The following is a 26,265-nucleotide window of genomic DNA, read 5'->3' on the forward strand; positions in this document are numbered from 1 at the left end:
AATGCTTCTTAATCGCATATTAAGTGTAGGTCTACATAGGGTCTCGGTCATTACACGTGGTATTATCAATAGTTTTCTGGCAACATCAGCAGTAGTTTGCAATTACATTTTTCCATTTCAAACTCCAGCCTAGTGAATTATCAACTAAAGCGCAGATTTTGTTGCGTTATTATCCTTCATCGATAGCATATTTTGGTTCATAAAATTACCGAATACTAGTCAGGTTCGTCTGCTAATACATAATGCTGTAGAAATCCAACAGGTTAACCACCTCATCAGCTAATAATAGGTAAACATCACTAAAGTCTAACTCGGCCAAAACCAATTCGGTTGGAAAAAAAATGGGATTCTATTCTAGAAGTAACATTACTTTTTCGCTCTTTCCAGATGGCGTAGCGTAATGGAGGGGGAGTGTTCGGAAGGGGGGGAGGGCTGGCTGTTAGTGCGCGTGCACGTGCCCGAGCTGAACGTGCAGAAGAGCCTGCAGTTCCCCAGGGACCAGCTGGTGTGGGACGTCAAGCAGCAGTGTCTCGCCGCCTTGCCGAAGGTGCGTATCTAACAGAATTTCCACCATCATCAAAAATGTGACATTCCACAAGAAAAAAAACTTTATGGAAGGAAATCGTATAAGACGCTTATAGATCCGCATAATCACATCACACAAGCACATCCACGTAAGCGATTGCCCTCCATATGTAAAAATAAAATATTTTATACAAGGTTAACTCGGACAAACTCCCAATAAGGGTTTAAACTATGGTAGTCAACATTTGACATAGATGGAAAGATTCCCAGTATTTTGCTGGTGGAGTGCCATAAGGTCTCAAACGCAGCTAATTGGGTTTACGCTGGATTTTTTGTAATTAATTTGGGAAATACTGGACGTAAAGACATTACTGCCATGACATGTCTTATTTTACGATGTTAGTTTCGCGACGAGACACATGCCACATAAATAATAGCATGTCCAGTGTGTGCATATATCGTTATATTCTATTGCACATGACTTTGTTCTCGTCATTCATACTTATACAAAATGATTTTGTTGAAAGCAATGACGTTCGTCATGTATCTTACGCAATCAATATCTCAAATCCTAAGTATGATATATATATATATATAATTATTCTTTGAAAGAAGGGTTGATTTAAATAATAGTCTCCCACGAAATAATGACTAAGTAATTTAAATTTCATTACGAGAACTTTTTCTGAATCGTTTTCATTTAATGACATCGAGAAGATAAAACCGATTAATGGAATCGAGTAGAAGACTTAACGATTGTTTGTCTTCATTTTGATTTTAAATCGAATTGTACTGTTGAGCAATACATATTGGCTTAAAAAATATGTTGGATCATATCTAGAGTTAGATTAAGTGAATTTTATTTTTCAGTTAATCGTTTCTATTTATGAGATACTAGTGTATATGCGTAATTAAAGCTCTAGAAGGTTCTCTTATGTATAAGCTTTATAAAATATTTCTCTTAATTCAGTATTCTATCCCTCAATTGGTCATTCCCTTCCATAGGCAAATGTATTATGGATTATTATGAATTGCGTATAATATTTGTACATACAAAAGTGCAAGTCCACACGTGGGCAGCCGTGGGCGGGACAAGTCGGGGGGCATCGTAAATTGCAATAAACGTTACAATAAAACATCATTGGGCCTTTCTGCTCGCAATAAATATGTCTCCTACCGGCCGCTGCATTACATCAATATCATATTTTTGTGTTTGGATGTGGTAAGCGCAACGTGTATTATGGATTCCAACAATTGATTTATCTATAATTTTATTTATTTATTTAACTTTGTTAGAAAAATGTTAATTTGGTGGACTTAAAACCTAGGCTTTGCTTAAGACTATGTTTATCGTCTGAAGCTTTAAATTTGTTCTTTATTTAGTTCTTAGGCATATAAAAATTAGGGTTATTTTGTGAAGCTGTTTCATATGATAAAGTTTCCTCAAATAATTCCAGTTAATAATTTGTTTAATTAGGTACTTACATTTTAACATCTTTTGTAAAATCTTTGCTATCTTAGTCACTTCACCATCTTACAAGTATAACACAATACTACACGAGTTTTATTTTTGTTCATTTAAGTAAGTTAAAACACTTATAACATTTGATCGGAACATCCCAGCATTTATTAAAACAAATATCGCTAAGATCTTAAAAATTTGACGTGACAATCTGACTAATAGGTACAGTCAGCCACATTAAGTCATCAAGGATGATATGCGTGCCAATGGTCTGACCACTAGGGATGCTGACGACCGTGCGAAGTGGAGACGAAAAAGTAGGAAAGCCCTGGGCGATGGCTCGGAAGAAAAGGCTCAGATGAAAGAGAAAGGTACAAACAACCACTTGTCAAATTATAATTATTTTGTGTCTATTGATATGCTGGTGACTGTACAACAAACCAGTACCCAGATTACCGTTACTGGGAAGTCATTTCTTAAAAGCACTCGCCTCGGTCACGCCAAACGTTTTCAATTGGCACATTACGCCGTCCGTGGTGGTAATAGTAGGCACTAAATGTCACATTTTAATTAAGGAGCTATCCCCCACGAGTTCGATTATACTTGGAAACTGAATTACTTCCCTTAATATTTAAGCTCATTTACGCAATTCTAGGTTTGTTTTACTAATCGCGTTCCGGAGTCAGCTCCTGTAGTATCTTCGGGATAAAAAGTACAATATTACTTCAACAGACGGCTTCTGTAATTTTTTTATACGGATCGAGCCGTATATATAGATTGGCAATATTACTGGCATAACGAAATCTGTTAAAGTAGATGCTCACTCATATAAACATTCGCAAATTCAAATTCAAATTCAAAATTCTTTATTCAATATAGGATGATATACATCACTTATTGACGTCAAAAAAATTACTTAAACTAAGTCTACTGCCGACTTCCAAAGCGCAGGTGAAGAAGAAGCGGCGCAACAAACTTCACCGCGGCCTTTTTTCCGCATTTTCAATATTTCTAGATTTTTAAAGTGCGTGCCCTTCTTGATTGATGATTCTATGAAAATATGCTTGGGATTTACTGAACATTCCAAAGGATTCCCCGTCCTTACTAATATTTCCAACTTAAAATTTTATAATTTGTCTTTCAGAATATATAATTATTTGCTTCTTGTTTTTATTTCTTTCAATTGTTGGTAGACATTTAAATCCGCGCCAGTCTTATCGAATCAAATTTTTTAATGCCGCGTTTGAGTGGGTCGAGGTAGACTGATAATATTGTAGATATATTTATTAATAACAATAATACTTACCTATATCTTAATATACTTAATTTTAACTATAATCTGTAGACTATTAAGTAAATTTTATGCTTGGACAAGTATGTTTATGTAAAATGTATTTAATTTCCGTATGACACTATTGTAATTATGTATTGTATATTGTTTTCGGTGGTGATTCGACGCCTGGCACAGGTGGCCACTTGGTACAGGGTATGTGAAGTTTATATGTAGCCTGCAACCCTATGACGTATGTTTCCGGGTGCATGAGCCATGCGGAATACTATTTTTGAGATATGCCACCGAAACTGGTGACACGAGGGCCTTACATTTCTAATTAGAATTTAAACAATTCCTCATTTAAATTGGGAATTGTTTAAATTTAAATTAGGAATTATTTGAATTTAAAGAATTCCTAATTCAAATGAAACGTGATTAAAACTATTTTATTGAATTCCCACGTGTCGCCAATAGTGAATCAAATTTTCAAAAATAGAACTCCCACGACTTCGGTCGTTGCATGTGAACCCCTATTTATTGCATGATAGCATATCTATAGCTCCATCATAGACTATGCTATAAAAAGTCCATTAACATATACCCTAGATTTTAATATTCAGGTCATGCTTTAAGGATTTCATTAAAACCAACAAATTTTATGACAAGTTTGGTGTAATTTTTCCATTAAAAAAAAAATAGAAATTTATTTTGTTGTTTATGTATATAAATATATGTTTTAGTCGTATGTGTTCATTATTATTACAAATTATATTTATCGATGAAAACAATATTCTTTTAATGTACAATAAATGTGTAATGTAATTAATGTTAATATTTTCAAAACTCTTATCTTAGAAGTGAAATATGATGATGAAAATCGATTACAGTACCGTTTCACCCCATGACGAGTCCCACTCGATTAGTGTGATAAATATAACAAAAACAAGAACAGCACAGCAATTTCCTGAGTATTATGTCATTGGTCACGGGGAATAAAAGCGTGTGCGGGTGTTATTCGCTATTCGTCATTTTCAATACAATTGCTTCGACTGTTGGCGAAATTGCGCTCTTGTATGACCAATCTTCCATAATGGTTGGAGAAACGACGGGCATAATCGTATGTGATGCAGTCATTGTGTCATGGCGCACTGTATTCACTATTTCTGCTATAAATTTAATCGAACAATGCGACGAAACGTCATTCTTAACTATTTTCATTTGGCCGACTTATAAAAGTCTAGAATTTACCAAATTATGTGTCTAATGATCGTTTCACACGAACTTAATTGATTTTCAAGCAAGTTTTTAAACGATTAGCTAACCACTAGGTTTAATCACAGACTTATATATTACCGTGGGTTTAATTCATATGTTTTGCTTGATATAAACCAGTTCTAAGAATCCTTTTAAACATAACTACAAATTTAATGGTACGACCCCCGAACGCAGTTAACTGGGACTATACGGATCGAATGGGCTTGGAGTTATCTACTACACTGCCAAGTTCAGCCTAAGATTACTACGCATGACTGTTATGTACTGCAATACACAATAATTGTTATCGTATAACAACCTTCTAACTCTAAACTTATTTAGCTTAGATTCTGGAGAACTTCGCTCTAATAAACTAATGTATTCAACAAGAATGATGTCGTGTTAATGCCTTAAACCACACGTTGTCGTGACCGATCGGCTGCCGCGTGAAATTTTCTCGCGTGATCACGGGAACCAGCCATGCATGTAGGTAACGGTAACCTACATTCCAACTATACCTATCTCACTGGACTGTGCCGCCGAACTCACCCAAATTCGGGAACTAAAGGGCTGCAGTAGCCAGCAGCTACCTATTCTGTCTTTAGTGAAACTTCCCAATATTTTCGGCCATTGTCTTTGGGGACTCTCATTGTTTAGAGTGCATGCGAGCTACGATATATTGTGTTACGAGGCAGGCGTTCTCCTGAGCTGGAAAGCTTCTAAACGTAAATAAAACCATAGACGGAAGCCTAGGTTTTTACTTATACTACAAAATAATATGTAAAATTATCAAGTTCAATTTACTATTTTAATTTTTTAAAATTTTAATAATAATAATTTTAATTTAATTTCATGTTCAACTTAAAATAATGTATGGATCTCAATGGTGTGAAATAAATGATTTTTATTTTATTTCTTTATTATTAGTGTGTAGTCAATTGAATTCAACATAGTAATTTCTGTAATTATGTTCAATGTTCAGCTTCTTAACGATAAAATCTGTTTAAGATGACATGCGCGGAGATTAGATCTGTGTTAAGTAGCGGATGTCCGGTCGGACTGTAACATAGTATTAGTAAATAACTGCAAGTAGAAAATACATGTACTGAGAAGTAACTTCGTGATTTCAAGGTTGTTAAACATTATGCCTGATAATTTCCACTATTATAGAATACGACCGAGTGTAATCTGATCTAAAATATTAACCCTGTATTTCGTGAAAAAGTTAATACTAAGCTTTAAGCTAAAATATGTTCTGTCTTTTTCATATATTATAAAATGCGATAGTGACAAAACATATTACTTAAAAGTATGTTTTAGCTTTTTTATGAATAATAGGGTTAGTATCTAACCTAAGCAACTGAAAAAAGGCGATACAAATACTATCTGACGTAAGCAACACAAAGAAAAGGGATACAAACATTAAAAATCAAATACTTTCTTTCTTAGAGTGGGTTGTATCAGTCAATTTTGACGTTGACTTTGACCTGAGCGCGGCCGTTGTTTAGATAAATACTTTGCATACTTTGAGTTTTTCTGCATAGGTTAAAGTTAAAGTCATTGTGATAATTTTAATAAAAACGATTAATTAATAAATAAAACTACGTGCACAATTCAACTGCGGAACGGAAGAGAGATTTATTCAGTGTTGTCACATTCAATACATAGACAAAAGCAAAGGTACCTAATAGGCCACGACATCTATTGTTATACTACTTAAGTAGGTGGCGCTAGTTACTATTTTGAGTAATATACGAATGTCATCATCGTGATCGCAGCTGCGCGACGTCTAGTGGCCAATAGTCGCTAGATCAAATTTGTAGACAAATTTGATCTTACGACTATTGGTCACTAAAAATATCATTGCAAAAATATAAAATACAATATTACAGTTGTATAATTGGTTCTTGTTCAAATGTTGGATCAAATCTACTAAAGAAAGATTAGTCAAAGCGTATTTAATACAAAAGTATTTAAAAGTAAATTTTCCTGTAAAGGAACCTTTATTGTTAAATAGGAGTTCCGTTTCCTCATTTAATTTTTGAACACCAGTTTAAAGTAAAGAATTTTCCTTATTTTTTTCATACTTTTCAATGCTCCAAATAAGACATTCTTGCTAAATATCCAAGCCTGTCAAGGTAGGACTACTATCATAAAGTTATTGACAGCAGTGGCGTAGAAACTTATGCAAAACCCCTGGGCCAAAATGAAACTAGTACCCCAACTATTTAAAAGCGTTTGGTCTGGGAATTGCCCAGATTTTTTCAAATACATTGCTATTATTTAAATCGCGTTCATGGAATCTGAATGAATTAAGTAACTTTTTATTGTACAGTACACCATAATAGTAGACGGACTTTTCGCTAAAAGCGATTTCATCCAGACAATTCCACAATCTGGTTTATTTATATTCAGAATGTGGGTCAATTTTTTACTAGTTCAATTTATAGTAAGTCAGAGTTCGAGGGACCCCTTGAGCTTGGAAGCCCACAGGTAGCTACGCGATTGATTGACAGTCGACCATGAAATAAGTGTATGATAATATGTGACATATAACATTTCAATGTAGGTACTAAATTGCTTTGTAATTGCGAAGTTATTTTAATCTCTTTTGATATCTATTTGAAAATAGGTACACGATAAAAATAAATTTGAAATTTATCAATTTCTGAGATTCAATTTACGCTATCTGTTACTTACTACCTAACAAGATGTTATCTTAATCTGGAACGAATTGATTATGCGTTTAGATAGTTTTGAGTAATTAAAACGGTTTTACATTTCGCAAAACACACAATGTATATTATATAATTAAAATATTTAATTGTTCAAATAAATCTCTTTTAGAATAAAATAATTCAATATATCCAAAACAGTTCCTAACTATTACATTTTATTCAAATCAAAATATATTTATTTGTAAGTCAAATCGCCTAAAAACGTCTGACATCGCTAACGGCCTGCTGTTAAAAATCATCAATATATACTTACTGAAGCCGCCAAATTTTGGCATCAATGTCGGTTTTTATGTCCCATTCTCTCAAATCTTATTGCCGCTATATTTTCGAAAACGCTGTGCCCTTTGTAGAAACGAAGGCAGCCATCATTCAATCTCGTGAAGACTTGATAAAACAACAGTAAAGTGTACGGCCACTACCTTACATGGAAATGTCGCGTGTGATGTAACCAGCTTTTAAATATTTCACCCGATATGGTGACCACTTTGAATATGAAATTGCGCGAAAAATTCACGTTTTTTTATATAACTACATATTTTTTATAAATTCCATAATTTGCATGTTTGTTTTTTCGCTAATTGGTCACTTTGTAACGCGTCAACTTCATTAAAATCAATATGATAATGGTCTTTTATCGTCCGTGAAATAGTCGAGATTATTGACGAGAAAACGAATGACAAAACATGGGAAGCGTTTCAAGTAGATCCAAAAAATATTTTCTGTTTATGAGATCGTGAAAAATTTTTTTTGATCTTATTTCTTATACTACGACCATAGTATTTTATCCAATCGATCGAACTTTAAGCGTTGCAAAAAAAATTCTTAAGTTTTTTTTTTTTGTATTTTGGACTTAATTTTGTGGACAGCCTAGCCTTAGCCCTGAGCCAGTAATGTCGCGACCCTTTTCTTTAGTCGCCTCCATTATACGTGAGCGGGCAGCCTTTTCAAACCAATCGAATTAAACGCCCTTAGGTGCTATAGTTGTTAATGTAATTTTTAGGACTGGTTTGTTACTGGCTGGCGAAAAAGAAATGAGTTTCTTTTTCGAGATAATCGAATTTGGAATGCTCGAATATGGGTTGGCATTTATATGAATGTTAGATAATGCTCTTTAACTAACACTATACCTACGCATAAACAAATGTAATGGTTAAGACGCCCGCCTGTGGAACGAAAGGTCCCAGGTTCGAATCCTACTCGTGCCACATGAGTTTGTATACCAATCTGACTCGTGTATAGTTAATTGATGACTGGTTGATTATTAACTTGTGTGTGAAATGAAGAAGGCAATGTCAAACCACTCCATTACTAATGCCAAGAAAGCTATAGTGTGTGTATAATTCCACGTAATGACCACGACCCCTCAGCTATGAGGGATACGACCATGAAGAAGAATAAATAAATAAAAAAGGTCCACTATAAAGGTAGTCTATTAGTGGACCGTTTCCAAATATTTATCGAAATATAGAGTTGCTAAGTTTACATTTTATTTTGTTGTGGTTTCTAAGAATGTGTAAAACTGCAAGGTTTGATGGAATGCAACTACGTGACAAATAGTTCGTTGACCTCTCCAGACTGTCTCATGCACGGTGACGATCAGACGCCGTAGTGCTAGTTTGCAATTCACTTTTCATTATCGATAAATGGAATAAAACACATATTTCTGTCTTTATCTATGCTTACTTTGTTACAAAATGGGTCTGTTCCACTCTAAACTTCCTTTACGATACAATATTCAGCACAATATCTTTTTATAGTCTACACTTTTATAGTCTAAGCATATCTTCAGAAAAAAATACAGGTACTTTTTCAAGCAGAATTTTAAAAATATTTCTTATTGCTATAAACTACTAGAGTTTCGGAACAACGACGTCTGCCGCCGATATTATGAATGCGAAAGTCTGTCTATTCCGCTTTCACGGTTAAACAGCTGGACCGATTTTGATGGAATTTGGTTTGCATGTTGTTAAAAGACCACTAGATCACCATCGTATTTTTGACTTACCAGCAAATTAATTCGTTGCTGCAATCCTTAACTAAATTATTGCATACCAAATCAGCACGAAACAACGTACATTGCGTGCCTAGTTTGTATGTGCTTAGGAAAAACCAGCAATGTACGTCAAAAGCCTCAAGTTCGGCGAACTGTGTGCCTATAGTGTATAGCTGGCATTAGGAACAGAAGGCGAAGTGCGGGTTTATATTTCACTTCTCACTATCGAATTGATTTGTAGTGAACCGCAGCGAACCAATCACATTGCGGTGTGGTTGTCGTTGCGTCACAATGTCACACTGTGATTGGTTAGCTGCGTCTCACTGCGAGTCGACTCGATGGTGAGATGTTAATAGCAACCGCACGCACCAGAATTCTAATGTGGCGTAAAATTATCCGTCCGTTTATTTTTACGAGCCACGTCCACTTGCCATTTAAAGGGAAATCGAATTAATTACACTGGTCAGCACTTAATACGAGCAGTCTCGTACAGCCTCCACAATTAAGTCTTCTTTTGGGCATTCATCTACGTTACTGCTACAGTTAACTTCACCACTACTTGGAAATGTTTTGAATTTTTCGTCTTAGAAAATATTAGAATAATTTTAATAATAACTTTAATAACCCCACACTTCCACGTGGCATGGCGTTCTTTATTTTCATATTGATTTTTCTGGAAAAAAAATGTCTTCATTTAGAACTAAGTATATGAAATAAAAGAAATCTCTAGATGTTATCATCATATAAGCGCAATCATATGTATAAGCGCTCTTTAATTTTGCTCAGAGAAGATATTTCCATTACCCTTTATATCATTCACGTATCTAGAAGATGAAGCGTGCAAAATATTCTTGTTTGTTTTTCTTACATCAAAGGCTTCTGATAAATCCATCAATTTGTAATGAAAATTCACAACACGGTTCTGGATTTTTAGAGCTTCAACTTACATAAAAGTATTATCTATATGTGTTATGTTATTCTAGACATGTGTTGACGATTGTATGTTCTATATACTTTTGAAGTGATGACCAAAGGAGACCATATAATTTTATTGAGTTTGTATGTCTCGTTATCAGATGGAAGTCAGGTGAGAAAGTGCACATTTAATTTTAACAACAAACATTAACACAAAAAGGCTGCCTATAACAGCCATGATAAACATCTTCGCGTTTTAAAATCATCCATATAATATTATAAAGAGAAAAGTCCTGTAATTTTTGTTTGTTATGAAAAACTCAAAAACTACTGGACCGATTTGATAAAAATTTGGCACAGAAATAGACGAAATGTTCAGCAGTTGACATACTACTTTAAATTATGGTTTTACTCAAGCGAAACCAGGACAGCCCGCTATTTATTATCAAACTTTATTGTCTAGCAAAACCATTTGACACCCAAGAAGCAATTTTAACTTTAATTAAAATTAATCTCATTAGTTAACGTGCCGTCTCAGCTAACATTATAGTACTATGGATTTATTATATAATGTAACACAAAGAAACGATTGTAGAAGCATGGAAACTACGTCTATTAATCATTGTGATCCCTGATTGGCCTGCCAGCGATTCTGACAGAAGATTGACCAATCAAATATTCTGTTCTTTGCGTCTAATTAATCAATATTGATCAATGGTGTTGGCAATTTATTCGCCAATCCGTATATTTACTTGCGCTAAGACACATTTATCAAGTTTTCGCTTGATTTACTGAACACAAAACGCTCAGACTATAACCGTCTCTATAAAAAAAGTGTCATTATAGCAGTGCTTTATGGTTCAACCTTAATCATATTCCTTTCATTAAAATCAACCAATCTTAGTGGCATGGCGTTCTTTATTTACATATTGATTTTTCTGGAAAAAAAATGTCTTCATTTAGAACTAAGTATATGAAATTAAAAAAAAATCTCTAGATATTATCATCATATAAGCGCAATCATATGTATAAGCGCTCTTTAATTTTGCTCAGAGAAGATATTTCCATTACCCTTTATATCATTCACGTATCTAGAAGATGAAGCGTGCAAAATATTCTTGTTTGTTTTTCTTACATCAAAGGCTTCTGATAAACCGTTATTAGCTTATTTCTCATGCAGATTGTCGCTTTCAACCTTGACCCCTCGACCTCTTGCGGCTATGTTATGAGAAGCTGACTCATCTGTTACATAAAATTTTTGTGCAATACTTAATTATAAAGGACGCATATACTATTCCGAATTCGGTTGATCAAATTGGTATTAATAAATATGTATCGGTGACATATTGGAGATCCACATGAATCCACAAAGAGTGATGAAATTACACGATATGGTAGATTTCCTTCAAAACAAAGTAGGTACATACTTACATAACAAGATGCAAATCGTAAAATTGCTAAAATACCAACTAAAATGAAACCTACTAAAATGAAAACTATCCCGAGGAAGATACTAAAATCCGCTCTGGTCAAGTTTTTTGAAATTTTGTACTAAAAAAAAATTGAAACATATTGATTTTCTTATATTTCCGTCTACTCAAGGCAAACGGCGCTGGTATCTCAATATGCAAAATATACCCCCAATCCATTGAACCTTGAAAATTATATGCAAGTTCGAATGTTACTAATATATTTGAAAATATTATATTTTGCATGTAATAATGATTGATCATTTTCTGATTGGCCCGGGTCTTGGATGTTTATCTATATATGCATTTGTTATAAAATATAGTATCGTTGAGTTAGTATCCCATAACACAAGTCTCGAATTTACTTTGGGGCTAGCTCGATCTGTGTGATTTGTTCTAATATATTTTATATTTTATTTATAATAATGTATATTATGTGATGATTATGTAATAACTATTTCAGATAACCTAACGGTTAATGTACAGTTAACAGGTAGTCTTGTTTTACGCAAAAGCTCCGTTACTTAAACTATTTTCAGTAGTAAAATTAATGAAAACTCGATCATAGGTCACAGTCATAACCTGCCACTTAAATTTACATTCGCTGCAAAATCACCGTAGTAGCCGTAACGACGGACAAACACTAAAACGCGTTTCTAATATTAGGAACAGAGCTTATGGCTCGTATTTCAGATTTCTCAGTCGTAAACATTGATTTCCCACTTATCCTTCAACGAGCTAAGTCTAATAGAATTAAATCCATTGAGTGTCGGCTTGGATCTAATAAATTTATAATCCAATCCGTGCGCTGACTGACCTGCATATACTATCGCAGTAACAAATTACATTATATGGATTAAACTAAATTGTATTTGAAACCTAAGGGCGAATTTTGAATATACATCACTATAGAAGCCAATAAAACTAGAATAACTAACACGATTACAAGTACAACTTTGAATTGTAACGAATTTTGTAACAAAGTAAAGTGTCTACTGAAATCAGTTTTACAATTGGCTATGAAAAAGGATATACTTGTATGAAAGACACGCGACCATGTAAATTTTGAGTATAGACAATTAAGTAATATCTAATTCGATCAAGTTGATGGAGTGAGTCCTCCAAACAGTTTATCATTGAGTGACCAACGCGTGCCAGACGCAACTACCGTGACGAGGGTGAGAAGGATGGGCTGATTGAGGGTGGATCTGGTACTTACACAATCAGCTCTGATAGATTGTACCATTGTGTCAGAGTTGCATTTCTACAATAATTTATTTGTAAATGATTGACGAGAAAAATACGCAATTTTGTAAAAAGTTTAAAATAAATAAATACTAACTAAGTATCTACTCTCAGTAACTGAAGCGATTAGTCAGCCAATTAGACCTAACAATCATTGCAAATAGCTTAGGAAGAAAGATGGTAAACAGTACAACGTTATTAAAATCATTTCCTGGATAGTTACGTACATGGATCATTAGTGCCCTTTTCTTGTATTTTGCTGGTGTTTGTAACTCAAGCGTAAAATAGATACAACTCAAAGTTAAAGGGATAGCTGAGGAGTAATTTGGAATTCTTCACGGAACAGTAAGTTATGTGGAAGTGAAGCAACTCATCTGCGGAGGTCTATTAAGGCCCGTTTGGGGCGTGCCTCTGCGGCTTTACAGATCCCCGCAAGTTATGTGCATCTGGAATTGAATGCACTGGAATGGGAATGATATCGATTGCGAATGAAGAAACGGGTGGATCTAACTAAACAGTTAGTAATTAAAAAGCAAATTTTTTTTTTTTTTGTGATAAAAAAACAAATTAGACCTGGAGAATGTTATGTGCGTATAATAATGATAAACAATTAACTATATGATTTATTCACAAACATAATCACTAAAGTGACAGAAACAAAATCATTAAAAGAAATATGTAAAGAGATAACAAATCAGATAAAAGTGCTTACTTAACGACAACAAATGACTATCAACTCAGAACAGCTCAAGCAAAGACTAAAATAACTGCAGCAGATCAGCATTCTTATAAAATCAAGAGCGGGCTGGACCGGTAGCGTATAATCAGAGCCGTGTCTGCAGGTTATCATCATGACGTTTCAATTAAGAATCCAGATTGAGGATAAGCCGGGACACGGAACTAGTTACAGCAACATTGTAGATCCTTCTTTATGAAAATCGTGTCTCGGCTGTATATGCCCCAGGCCTTTTATTCTTCAACGTCGAAATGATTCAGTATGCTTCAGAAATGACATTTAGCTTTGATTGCATTCCCGTATTTTCTTTATTTGTATATTAAATTGTATTGGAATCAGAGCATTTGTGATTCATCTAGATATTAGAATATATGGTTTATCATTTATATTCCTGTGCACCATTTGATTCTGATTTCTCATCAATATTGTGACTTCCTTCATTCTTTTCTTTTGCCTGTAATAATGTTTTCTTTTATGGCTCACTAATATGAAGTAAAAAAAATACACATGCATTATTTATAAAAAAAATGCTGATAACATTCAAGAAAATTATCGTTTTGAATCACATGTTATGATGATTCAACGACCGAATATACATATTGATGGAAACAAGATATTTAAACACGAGACATTTCTGTAATAAAAAAAGATTGGTGCATTAATAGCTGCATGTTCTGATGACGAAACCGATATACTAAGAGATACCGGTTGTATTATTGGCGAAACAACAAGCTGGTTGACATGATTTGCATGTAATTGCCACCAGGCAGATTATCGGCGGCGGCGTCATATCTCGTCCTTGTAAGTATAAATTGCGGCATTATCATGCTAAGACCAGATTCAACTGGATTTTCTACACTGTCACTTGTAGTTTTAAAATTCTTGGTTACATTAGAATTTTCAGTTACATTAGATTTTATCGACTTAATAAAATGAAGTTGTCGTATAAATTTTTACATTAAAATTTTAATATCTATGTCATAAAATAAAATTTAGCAGATGCTAAATGTTAATGATCAATTAGTTCATCTCGTACCGAATTGATTCATCTGACATAATCTGAATATTTTAAAAGATCGTTAAACTGAACTTGTTTTGAATCAGTCATATACCGTGTTATTCATAACATAACACTGAAACTGAGGCCGCGGTTTATAGGAGGTTTAAATGTTAGGTACATTGGCGTCTTTACCCCATGAATGCGCCAATTTCTAATAAATGTTGGCGGACTATATAACAGCTGAATTAGTTTAAGTAATTGGAATATAAATAATTATCATCAGCCTATATTAGTCAACTTCTATACGATAAGTATTACTCTTTACGATTATGTTTGTTATTGTAAGATAGGTAAAGAACATTTTTATTTTAAAAACTATTTTGTTCGAGACATTATCCTCTGTATGGCAGTTTATTCATTGATTTTGGTTGAGGCGGATTACTATCGAATGCAAATGCTCACTGTGGGCGACGATTTGTGGGCAGCGGTCTTAATTTAGCGCATAATCTGTTTCGACGTTTCCCTCGTCTGCAGCTGCAGTATTAGGCGCTTTTATGTTAAATAAACTGACGGCTTGTTCGACTGATACAACTCCGAATAGTTCGAATTCATCAAGGAGTTCTACTTTTTGCTTCAATCTTGCTTTATATTTTCCACCCACTGCTTTACTACATTAACTGGTGCTACTGGCTTATATGTATAGACGGTTCAAATAATGATCAACGTAAATAAATAAATAAAATAAATATATTACTGCCCTGGTATAACTAAAACGCCGTTATTTGCCAAAGGCTTGTTTCGAGTAAAACGTCGAAAAGCGCGGTAAAAATTTAAATCGATGTCATTCATAAATGACAACACTTATTTAAAACTTGAAGGTACCAAAACATAGATCAAGTAAAATACTATCTAATCACTAACCTATTATTTTAGAAACACATTTTTTTAATAATAATAAAACGTTTTTTGCGTTTTAGTATATTATCTATGATACCAAAATCTTATGAGTCATCGACTAAAATGCCGCTTCGTAAAGAGTAACGGCTTTTTAGCGTTACTATTTCATTTAAAAAATATATTTATTAAAATGCTAAAAAAATCATGACTTCATGGTAACTTAAATGTCGTTATATCCCATAACGTTGTTTTAGTTACATAAAACTATACTTATGATACTAATTCATGTTAGGCTTTTGTGTGATTAACGGCATTTAACTGCTTTCAAGTCTGCTAAACTATGAATATATTTTAATTTGAAGATTAAATTCGGTTCATTGTTACGCTTAAACGCAGTTAAACTAATTACCTTCTAAATTAACGGCATTTAAGTGCAACAGTATAAAAAATATTGGAAGATAGTATTGATCAAATTGAATTTAAAGTTATCAAAATACAGGTTTGAAAATTGTTTTATCAATTCAAATTCCGCTGTTGTAAAGGGGTGTCTAATATTCTAATATTTAATTCGTTTGGGGGTGGTTCGCAGAGCGTTTCGACCGCTGCGGCTGTGCGGTCATTACAATCCGTATTTTTTTTTTGAGGAAGGAATCATTTCCAAAATCAATCATTCATCAGTGCTGGTAGATTTCCCAGACATCATGCGCTTAATGATATAATTCGTTATGGTAAGTGCAAATATTCCTTGTGTTCTGGAACCACCTGGACTAAGTCGCACGGATGGCAAGCGTCCCAATGGCTTGATTTTGGTTCTCTGGCAAAAGGGACGATGTTTGCTTTGGGACGCAACGTGTGTAAGTACGTTTGCTGCTTCTCATATCAGAGATTTCGTTCGTGAGGCGGGGTCAGCAGCGGACAATGCGGCTAAACAGAAACATGCTAAGTACCAATTACTAAAACCATACAACAACCATATTTTTTATTATATTTTTCCTGTTAGATTAATAAAATATTTGACGAAGCATGTGGCGGATATTTTAAATTGTATTTTGCAAAATAAATCATTATTATTAATTAATGAAATCAATCATTCATAACTACAGTACAGAGTAAATAATGTAAAGTCATATAGTAAAACTCATTCTTGTCTTTGTTAAAATTTGACAGTGCGACCGTAGCGGTCGAAACGCTCTGCGAATCACACTTGGGTGTAGCTGGGAAATCTCAGGTAGGTACTTCGGAACAATAATTGGCATCAACAGTATTTTTACGCTTGCGGAGGCCTTGTAGCTCGGGTGTAGTCTTTTTACAGCTGCAGGTATCGGTGAGACTCTATGTTGTTGGTTAATATTAAAGTTCTTCGTAAGATCATTTGATAATTTGGCTTACTAATTCTTACTCGACTTGAATTTGACATAACCTCACTCATTGGGCGGGTCTAAAGCGTTGATTGGTCGGACTAATGCGTTGTTCGGACACGCTCGACGCGCCGCGCAACGTCCCGTGAATCTTCCTCATAGTCCGGCCCTTGATCGAACATCACTCTGGACTGACGAAAGCTAACTTTACTTTTTTATTTTAAAAAAATTTTAATTATAACGGATGGCCATATTGAAACTTAAGAAGAATATTACATATTGACATCAAAATATGCGTTTGATTGTCAAAAGTACCATTTGACCGCCATCAGTCCCAAAATGTTGACAGTCTATATTATGCGATGTAGTGTACATAAGTTCCTCAAGATCAACATGCCAAACATTATGCGATGCTAAAATATACTTATATACTACACCCTTTTTTAGCGTCATCAGTCACATCTTCTATTAACAAGTTTACGTCAAAAAGATATTCCGCGGTGACTATCGATCGAACATCTATCAAGAATACAATATTTTAATCGTGTTTGACTACAAGGGAAACGCTTTACGGCAGTCGCTAACACTAATCACACAAGGTCACAAGCTCCCAGAGTATTATAGCAAACTAATGTTATTGTCATTAGACAGGATAAGTTTATTGTGCAATCTTCAAAACTGCTTAATTCCAGAAACCGAATAGCTACAAATGCCATTTTTAATTTTCTATATAATTTTAAGATTCCATGTGAACTGAAGGAAGCAAACTTATCCAGCCCGAGAGGGCGTCGCTGCTGTTGAATAAATTTGAAATCTTCAAAATAACTTCAGAAAGTTTCTATTTCTGGTCGTCAGATCAAATATCTTTGTCTCTATCTTATTCCACGAGCTGACAGTTCGTTATTGTACCTTAAATGGGCGTGGTTAGCAAATTTAATGGCGATTTGATTGGATGTTAGTTTGAGGTATGTTATTGCAAAATGGAGTGGAGGAATGAGTTAAGGACTGAGAATACGGGGTAAATTTTGAAGTGATAAAAGCTCATTACAAGATATCAATTTTTTTCTTTGCCATCTCTAAAATACATTTACTTCTCATGGAAACAGCCGAAATTCTGTAACAATAAAATAAATACTGTGTATATATGTAAATAAATATGTGTATATATGTATGTGTATTATTAAACACAAAAATAATATTTATTACTAGTTGTCCTATGTCACATATAGACCTCGAGAGTATTTTTTAGTCTTTTCCATCATAGCCTCTCCGTAACATCATAATAGAACGATATGAATATACCTATTTGAATACATATTACATGCATGGCAGGTATTTTATGAATATATAATATTATTAAACACCTAGCTAAAAAACTACTCACCTAAAGCGTCATCGTTGCGAAATTGGCGGGAGCAGACCCGAAGCAAGCGCTTGCGACTCACTAATTCGACCTCCGACCTCTCCGATGGTACCGCGCGCGAGATACGTTAACGACATTTTAGTGTATCACTGTGAGATAACGACACTGCAGTCTAACAGTGGCGGACAACACATTGTTTGAATATTTTCGAAAAGCCGCTATTGGCTTGTAACATACGAAAAGTCAAAACATTAGTAGTAAGCTATAAAGCCGTTATACGACGTTAATCACATTTAAGTCTAGCTTTTTCAATTAACGACGTTTTAACTTAACAATATAATACTGCTCTATTAGAAATAAAATAACAATAACACAGTTAAAGTATTTTTACCCCTTTATAGTGCAAAAAATGCAGTTAACGGCAATATTGACAAGCAACCTTATGATATTTTTTTTAAGAAAGGTATGAGTTATCCAACCTTAGCGGCTGTATAGACTCGCAAAGTTACTTAAAGGCATTTTAGCCTATTTGACAAGCAAAATATGTGTACATAACGGCAATTTTACAATTGTTATTTCCAAAACTAATCAAGCTATCGAAAAATCGCAAATACAGATCGAAAGAGCTTTTTTTTCTCATTTTCTTGCAAACCAAAATTAAAAATCGCCCTGATGTCAGATAACGGCATTTTAGTTATACCACGGCAGATTAGGACAAATCACACAGATCGAGCTAGCCCCAAAGTAAGTTCGAGACTTGTGTTATGGGATACTAACTCAACGATACTATATTTTATAACAAATACATATATAGATAAACATCCAAGACCCGGGCCAATCAGAAAAAGATCATTTTCCATCATAACCCGACCGGGGATCGAACCCGGGACCTCTCGGTTCAGTGGCAAGAACTTTACCACTGCGCCACCGAGGTCGTCAAACGTAGGTATGGACGATTTTCCTACTGGTGAATAAATTTGCATTAACATTTTCGGACAATTTTAAATACAACTGTACTGTGTAAGTATCTAGATCAAATAACAAGAGCAATGTCTGCAGCAATTGGTTTTTCAAAATCTACTGTAAACTCATGCTGTGCTCAATGTACGCCAGTTTGTCAACAACAAATTAAATTTACGGTATTGTGGTCAATTTGGTCACTTTCCAAAGATGACAATCTTGATTCTGGAGTTATTAGCAAATGGCCCTAAAATTAGCTTACTCGTGCGAAAAATCAAATGAATTTTTGTGCGGTTTAATTATGTTTTTTCTTACAAAGTACAATTCACAACTGTTCCAAACATCAACTAGATATTTTAAGATAGGTAAGTCATCAAAGTTAGCTTAATACCTAGTACGGATGGTATTGACGATAACGGCTCGGCGTTCCTTGGTACGAAGGAGCTAATAACATGAAATGCCACTTAGGAAACCGTAGGTACTGCACATCGCCTTGTAAGAACTTCTATGGTGCGGTAATAACGATGAATTTGCTATGAATTGTGTGAGATTATGTGCTGTTAACTGTCTTATCAAGTATCATATGTTTATGCAGCTCAATGTTATACACATCTCGGTTACTGATATCACATAACACATTTATACTGTTGGTTAGAATAGTCAACGTGCGCTTAAATTTTTAATCATTTAAAAAATTCCATAGCCTATGGTCTGTGCTCTCTCTTTAGCGTTTGTCTGTCTTTATTTGCTTTATCTTTTATTATCTTTTTATTCGTGAACACGCAAGCATTGTTAGGAAATCCAATAACACGTTCTCTACTGCTCCGCCAATATTTGAATACCGGAGTGCTTGAAAACTTTTGATCAACCGAGCTTCGATCAAATTTGGACCTTAACACATTCAAGTAAAGTCTATAATGAGTATGAGGACATCTGGAATGGGTTGTGATTCTCTTATTTGAGTAGATACAGTACCAAGATCCGTTAGAGCAAACAGCGGAAGTACATACATATCTTACGAATGTTATTTGGCCGTCATCTTTGGATGATGTCGTAAACTGTATTGCAATTCATTACGGTATTTGATGATCCAGTTAACTAATGATGAAGCTGCTGTTTTTATGCGGATAAATAGTGTTAACTTTAACCTATTAAATACTTTTTCTTTTTTGTTGATATGCTTTAACATTAGCGAACTTTAATAACAGAAGTGGTGTCGGTGTAATGGTTAAGTTAAGACCCGCCTGTGAACTTAAGGTTAGAATCCTACTGGTGCCACGTTTGTATGCCAATCTGATTCATTTATAGTAGTTTTCTTAACCGCCACTTGCGTCCGGTGAAGAAAAAATCATGAAGAAATCTGTATCATCTAGCGTGTGAAATAAGGAAGACAATGATAATCATTAATATTGCCAAGGAAGTCGTTATGTATGCTTCATTCTATTTAGTAATCACAACCGTCGCCCATGAGGAGTACTATTGAAGGAGGAGCTGTAACATTGATTGCAATGTTTCTTTATCAAATATATTCCCATTTTAAATATGCAAAAATCTAACGTCGACTTTTAAAATCTTAATTTTAATATATTACTTGTTGTTAAATATATAATTTTAATAGTTACTATCAACAGCCTGTTACATCCCACTGCTGAACAATCCTGACCTCTGCTCCGTCCTACTGAACGAGGTTATTTTCTACCCACGCGATTATTTAAGTACATCAAATTATTTTAAGGGATTCGCCAAAATTTATGTGCCATAGAATATCTCAATATTTTTATTGAAATCTTTAGTGCCGATTATATATTTACCATTACGATTAAGAGGATATATTTGGACTTTTTTCGGCTTTATTTGTAACCAATCGTAATGGACAAAGATATAGAAAAAATATACTATACCTTTAGGAGTAATGTTAGATACTTTTATAGTGAAAAACAAGTACGAAGCGGCCAGAAGTGTAGGTACAGTCTGATAATCCTCAAAGGGATTTTGAAGGTACTCTATCTATCACAGAGCAACAGGATCCGTTGCCTTGGCTAGTGTTAAACATTGTTAGCATTCAAGATCGAGATAAAGAGACTCACTAACTTGCCATAAAGCCATGGACAGACACACGAGAGGCGTAAGAAGCTCGTTTATTTCTCCGCAAATGGAGACACGGGCTTAACACATTCTATTTTAAGTTAGATTGGTATTGGAGATAAAGGAATGCTTGTTATTAACACCATAAACATTGAAAGGTCAAGAAAAATATATATTATGAGTATTTGGCTAGGCGGTACATAAATTGCCTCTGCCTGGCGTGATTCTCCATTAAGATTGACAAGAAAGTAGTCGGGTGTATTTCTTTCCATGTAATGACCAAGACCCTCACCAATGAAGAATATGGGTAGAATTGGATATGGAAAACCTTGTAACGTCCAAAGCTGTACAAAGATACTTTATATTTCAAAATGGGATGAAGTAAGGAAGTAAACTTTAAATAAAAAATCAAAAAGAACTAATGAACGTTTCAAGTACATTATTTTTAGAAGTTAAAGAAATTAAGAATAGGCTGTCATTTGATATTCAGTACACACTTTACTAAGTAATCAAATGTTTATTACTTCTCTGAAGTGAATACTTAATTTAGGATTTAGGAGAAAGCTTCAGAGAAATCCTGAAAGTGGGCTCTTGTTAGAACAGTCAGTATTTATCGGATTAAATCTGATAAGTTTTAATTCCATCTATTTCCATAATAAACACGTCATTGCGTCCATACGTTCCCTATTTTTTTATACGGTGAGTACACGATATAGGAAAAAGAGACAGAAGATTTATTGGGGACTACTCAAGCGTTATCATTTTTAGGCATTCTATAAGCAAACTAGTTGTTGCTCAAAAACAAAGTTGGCTATTTTTCAGTAACTTGTTACACTTATCTGTTTTATTTTGCAGATTCCACTAAAATTGAGCAATTCAGGAGTTGTAGAATCGGTACCGTGTTTTCAATTATCGTTCATTAAATTTGTGAATGTTGAATGTTTTCCTTCATTAGTGTTAGTTTGTTTGAGAAAATATGATAATTAAACAGTAAGTACTTTGTTGTGGCAGGTCAACTAATACTTTCCCTATATGGTAACTTTCCTTTGTAATTGGAAATATAGCTTTTTAATTTAAGGTCTGTGCAGACCAAATGCTATAGAATGCGTATATACAATTACTATACGAAATCGTGAATGTACGCGTGCACGCGGTGCGTAAGATTCTAAACGAATGTGCTTCGAATACTTAATTCTTATAATTACACTACACACAATATACCATTCAAAAAAGAATTTAAAAATACAATAAGCATTGCTTATATGATGACGCTTATAGATGACGATAAATATTTTTCCTGTGTTCTGCTTTCTTGTCAGTAAAAATATGGAATAGAGGAATGTAAATTTCTGGTAAAGTTAATAGTCTGATTTACATTATATGGAACCGTTAGAGAGGACCCACCAATCAACATTGAGCATATTTGGTGGAACAAGCACACCTAATACGGATTGGTGGCTTATGTAATATATTTTTTAATATCTGTAATGAAGCTGAACGAGTTGACGGGCAGAATCAATCTATCTAGAGCGTGGGGCTCTCGCAAACCACTTATCTATGTCGGAGACCACCTGAGGCCATCTACGAGTATTCCAACTGCGCCTGCGCCGCCGAACATACGGTCGTGGTTAGGGTTACCGTCTATTTAGTTTAATAGTGAAACGCTTAAATTGGCGTTAGAAAAATTATTGAAATAATTTTATGATTACAGTAGGCTATGTCTGTATATAGGATATAGGAAGAATGAAATGTAATTAATTCTCCTTCTTCTTCGTTGCCTGTTGCCATTACTGCAGGTCGGTCTTCCTTGTCCTTGCACCAAGATGTTGGACCTAGGGGTCCTAGGTGTTGTGAAATATATACATTATCTAATATCTAAGTATTAATTTAATATAATAATGAATAATCTCATTATAAATAAAAACTAGTAATGAAAGAAAATCAGAATACGTTTCGTATAATATCATTTTCGTATAATCGTATAATATGTTTCCAGAAAAATAGTTTTTTCATTGTTTTAGTACGGTGTTATCTCCAGAACTACTTCCAAGGAATTCCCAAAATTCATTTCACAATAGTAAGCTACATTGTTCCTGATTAAGATAGAATACGTACCATTCTTGGATGCATCGAGTTCTTAATTTATATTATATTTTTTTTTATTACAAACAATTTTATTTATTATTTATTAAAAAGTATTTCTTAAATTCAAAGCAAATAGAAAAAATAACAAAAACACTCGTTTCAATTTTGTAGTTGACGTTGTATTAGTATGGTTAGAAGGCGAGGCATGTTTATCGATGTAGGCAACCCTACGGCAGCATAACAAGTGCATACGTGATCTCCTTACAGATACACACCTGGTTAGCGTCGACAGCTGATTGCCAGGCGTTAGACTGCGTGATCAATGGGATCTGCACTTTGTGGCTTAACCCACTTCCCAAATTGAAGGGTTTCATGTGTTTTAATTTCTAGTAGCTTTTATTTCAACCACAATACCACACCATTACCAAAATATTATGAATTGTACACATGAGTGGTGTTGTCGTTGTCAGAAAGCCTGCCACGAAACATACAAGGAATTAACACGTAGTAACGTCCACATTTTCCCATATCGTGTAAAAAAAGAACGTTTGGCGCAATGACATGCAACGTACGTGTTTTATGTTTCATGATAGCACACCAGAATCTGTTTTATAATGTTCTGCCGTCATATACATATAAGTTTAAGTGTAAAAAATACTTAAGCCCCGTTTACGGCTAAATAAACCTTCAATGTGATTTGCGCTTACAAAATTGAGGTACTTGAAGTAGCAACATTTGTGAAAACCAATGCTCATTTATTCCCTCGTCTAGCAGATGTTGTATTGAGGAATCATCGAGATATTTATCGATTATGCATGCACTACACCCATACAAAAAATAACGTTAAATCTTTCTCTTACAAACTTACAAATTCAACAAATACACACGTAGTTTATATAATAATAATCACTGTCGTATTCAGTTAGCAGTCGCACTAGCATAGCGAATAGTGATCCCGGAGTAGAACAATAAAGAATAGCTGTAGAAAAATAAGTACAAGATAAACTTTTAATACAATTTACCAACTTACTTTATCGATCATATTGTTCTTCGTAGGGCTATACGTAGCAGACAGTACGTCACGTCTGAAGGTGACCTATCGCTGTAATATTCTTAGGGCACTTCTAATATAATAGCGCAAATTGACTGAGTGGGCGGCGAAAGCTGTTGGTACGATACGGAGGTAATAAAGATGATTAAAACTGTTACCAACCGGTAATGTTGTCTTAACAAATAATAAAACTACTATTCTAGTCTATCTTCAATACATAGTATAAAACAAAGTTGCTTTCTGCTGTCTGTCGGCCCCTATGTATGTTTAGATCTTTAAAACTACGCAACGGATTTTGATGCGAGTTTTTTAATAGATAGAGTGATTCAATGTTCATTATGTATATAACATGCATAATATTGCACCTGTGCGACGCCGGAGTGGGTCGCTGGTTGTATATAAATGATTTGAGAAAAAAGGATATATTTAAAGCTAACAGTTTTTTTTTTTTTGCTATGCCTGAATGCTCTTGTGGGAAATTTCCTAATATATAAGTGGACTTCAAAAATGAATTTACCAAAATGTACCGAACTGAAATTTAGACGTTTCCTTTTGAGGAAACGTCTAAATTTAAGTTCGGACGTAAATATATAAAAAACCTTCAAGTGAAGGTTTTTTATATATTTACGTCCTACGCTAAAAAAACCTTCACTTGAAGGTTTTTTATATATTTACATGCAAATTCTACCTGCGGTGTAACAACTTAATTATATTTTACCATCAACAAATTTCCCCTACTTTGACCGGATGGAAAATACCACTCCCTTTTCTAGTTTCCAATGGAAAAAAGGGTTTGACCTTTAAAATGCCCACAAACTGCTACAATTAACAACAATTAAGTTGTTTATCAATCAAATAATTACAGATGAAGCTAACAGTTTTAATTGGCCGATTACGCACAATGCGTAGCGTGCGTGATCGGCGATAGCCATAGAGATAGTACAGCATTTTTCTCTTTTCGAGAGAGTGCGTTCCCAAGCTAGCAATCTATGGTATATTTTACTATGTGAAATAAACACTTATGTAAGGCTCTTATTCATAAAAAAATTAAGTCATCCGACTTATAAAAATTTTTACTATCGCTCATTACAATACTTCTATAATATCGACAGAACGAGACAAAGCATATTTTAACTTTTAACTTAAAATATGTCTTAACGTTTTTATGAATAATGTGAGAAAATATTTTTTTCATTACGTGATTATAATAAAAAAGACACTTGGTACTTTATCAATACATTATAAATTCTCAAAACGTAATCTTGTCTTTTATAACTTTGTATCCATATCAACCATGTACAATACGACCTCTGTTATGTACACATATCATACTTTTACGTTTTATGATTTTTTTATTGATATAGTTATGAATATCACCTGTCGTGTGCAGGCTAACTTCGCGTGTCGACTGTACTTAAGTTATCAATATTTTAACTAGTTCACGGTATAGAACCGTGAACCGGGGCGCGTGCTCTTAGGCCAACCAATCATTCTGTCATTATATTGATGTAATGGTTTGTCAATAAACACTCATTTTAAATTGAATCGATCACTTCTGTAGACGCTACAATAAGCTCCAATTACTATGTAATACGGCCATGGTGGCTGGGACTTTTTTTTTTTCTTTGTCACTTAAAAATATTCTATGTTTAGAAATTAATTAAAGATGAAAAACATAAACTTGTTTATGTTATGTGCAGCTTTTATTTAATGTAAGCAAATCAGTCTTGCCAAGAGAACCCTGTTCACGACCTCCCTCCCAACTTCAAAGGAATTCCCCGGAGGCGATTGTTCTGAATGTTTGTTATTCATTCATACAGACACAGTTCACTTGTAGCTGCTCGTGGAATTTCTGT

At 34.2% G+C, this 26,265-nt stretch overlaps 1 protein-coding gene across 11 annotated transcripts in view; it reads left to right on the forward strand.

Moving 5' to 3' along the window:
* Positions 1–26,265, forward strand: part of Prosap (prosap) — a 165,910-nt gene that overhangs the window by 75,485 nt on the left and 64,160 nt on the right. For 9 of the 11 annotated variants that reach the window (XM_053770166.2, XM_053770169.1, XM_053770170.1 and 6 more), the window contains 2 exons: positions 388–547; positions 3,456–3,473. In XM_053770166.2, coding sequence (XP_053626141.1) covers positions 401–547; positions 3,456–3,473 — 165 coding nt within the window. In that variant the 5' untranslated portion in view covers positions 388–400. The remainder of the gene's footprint in view (positions 1–387; positions 548–3,455; positions 3,474–26,265) is intronic. The other 2 variants (XM_053770168.1, XM_053743539.1) reach the window with 1 other exon arrangement.

Source organism: Plodia interpunctella, chromosome 4, assembly GCF_027563975.2.
Source record: "Plodia interpunctella isolate USDA-ARS_2022_Savannah chromosome 4, ilPloInte3.2, whole genome shotgun sequence".
Lineage (NCBI taxonomy): Eukaryota > Metazoa > Arthropoda > Insecta > Lepidoptera > Pyralidae > Plodia > Plodia interpunctella.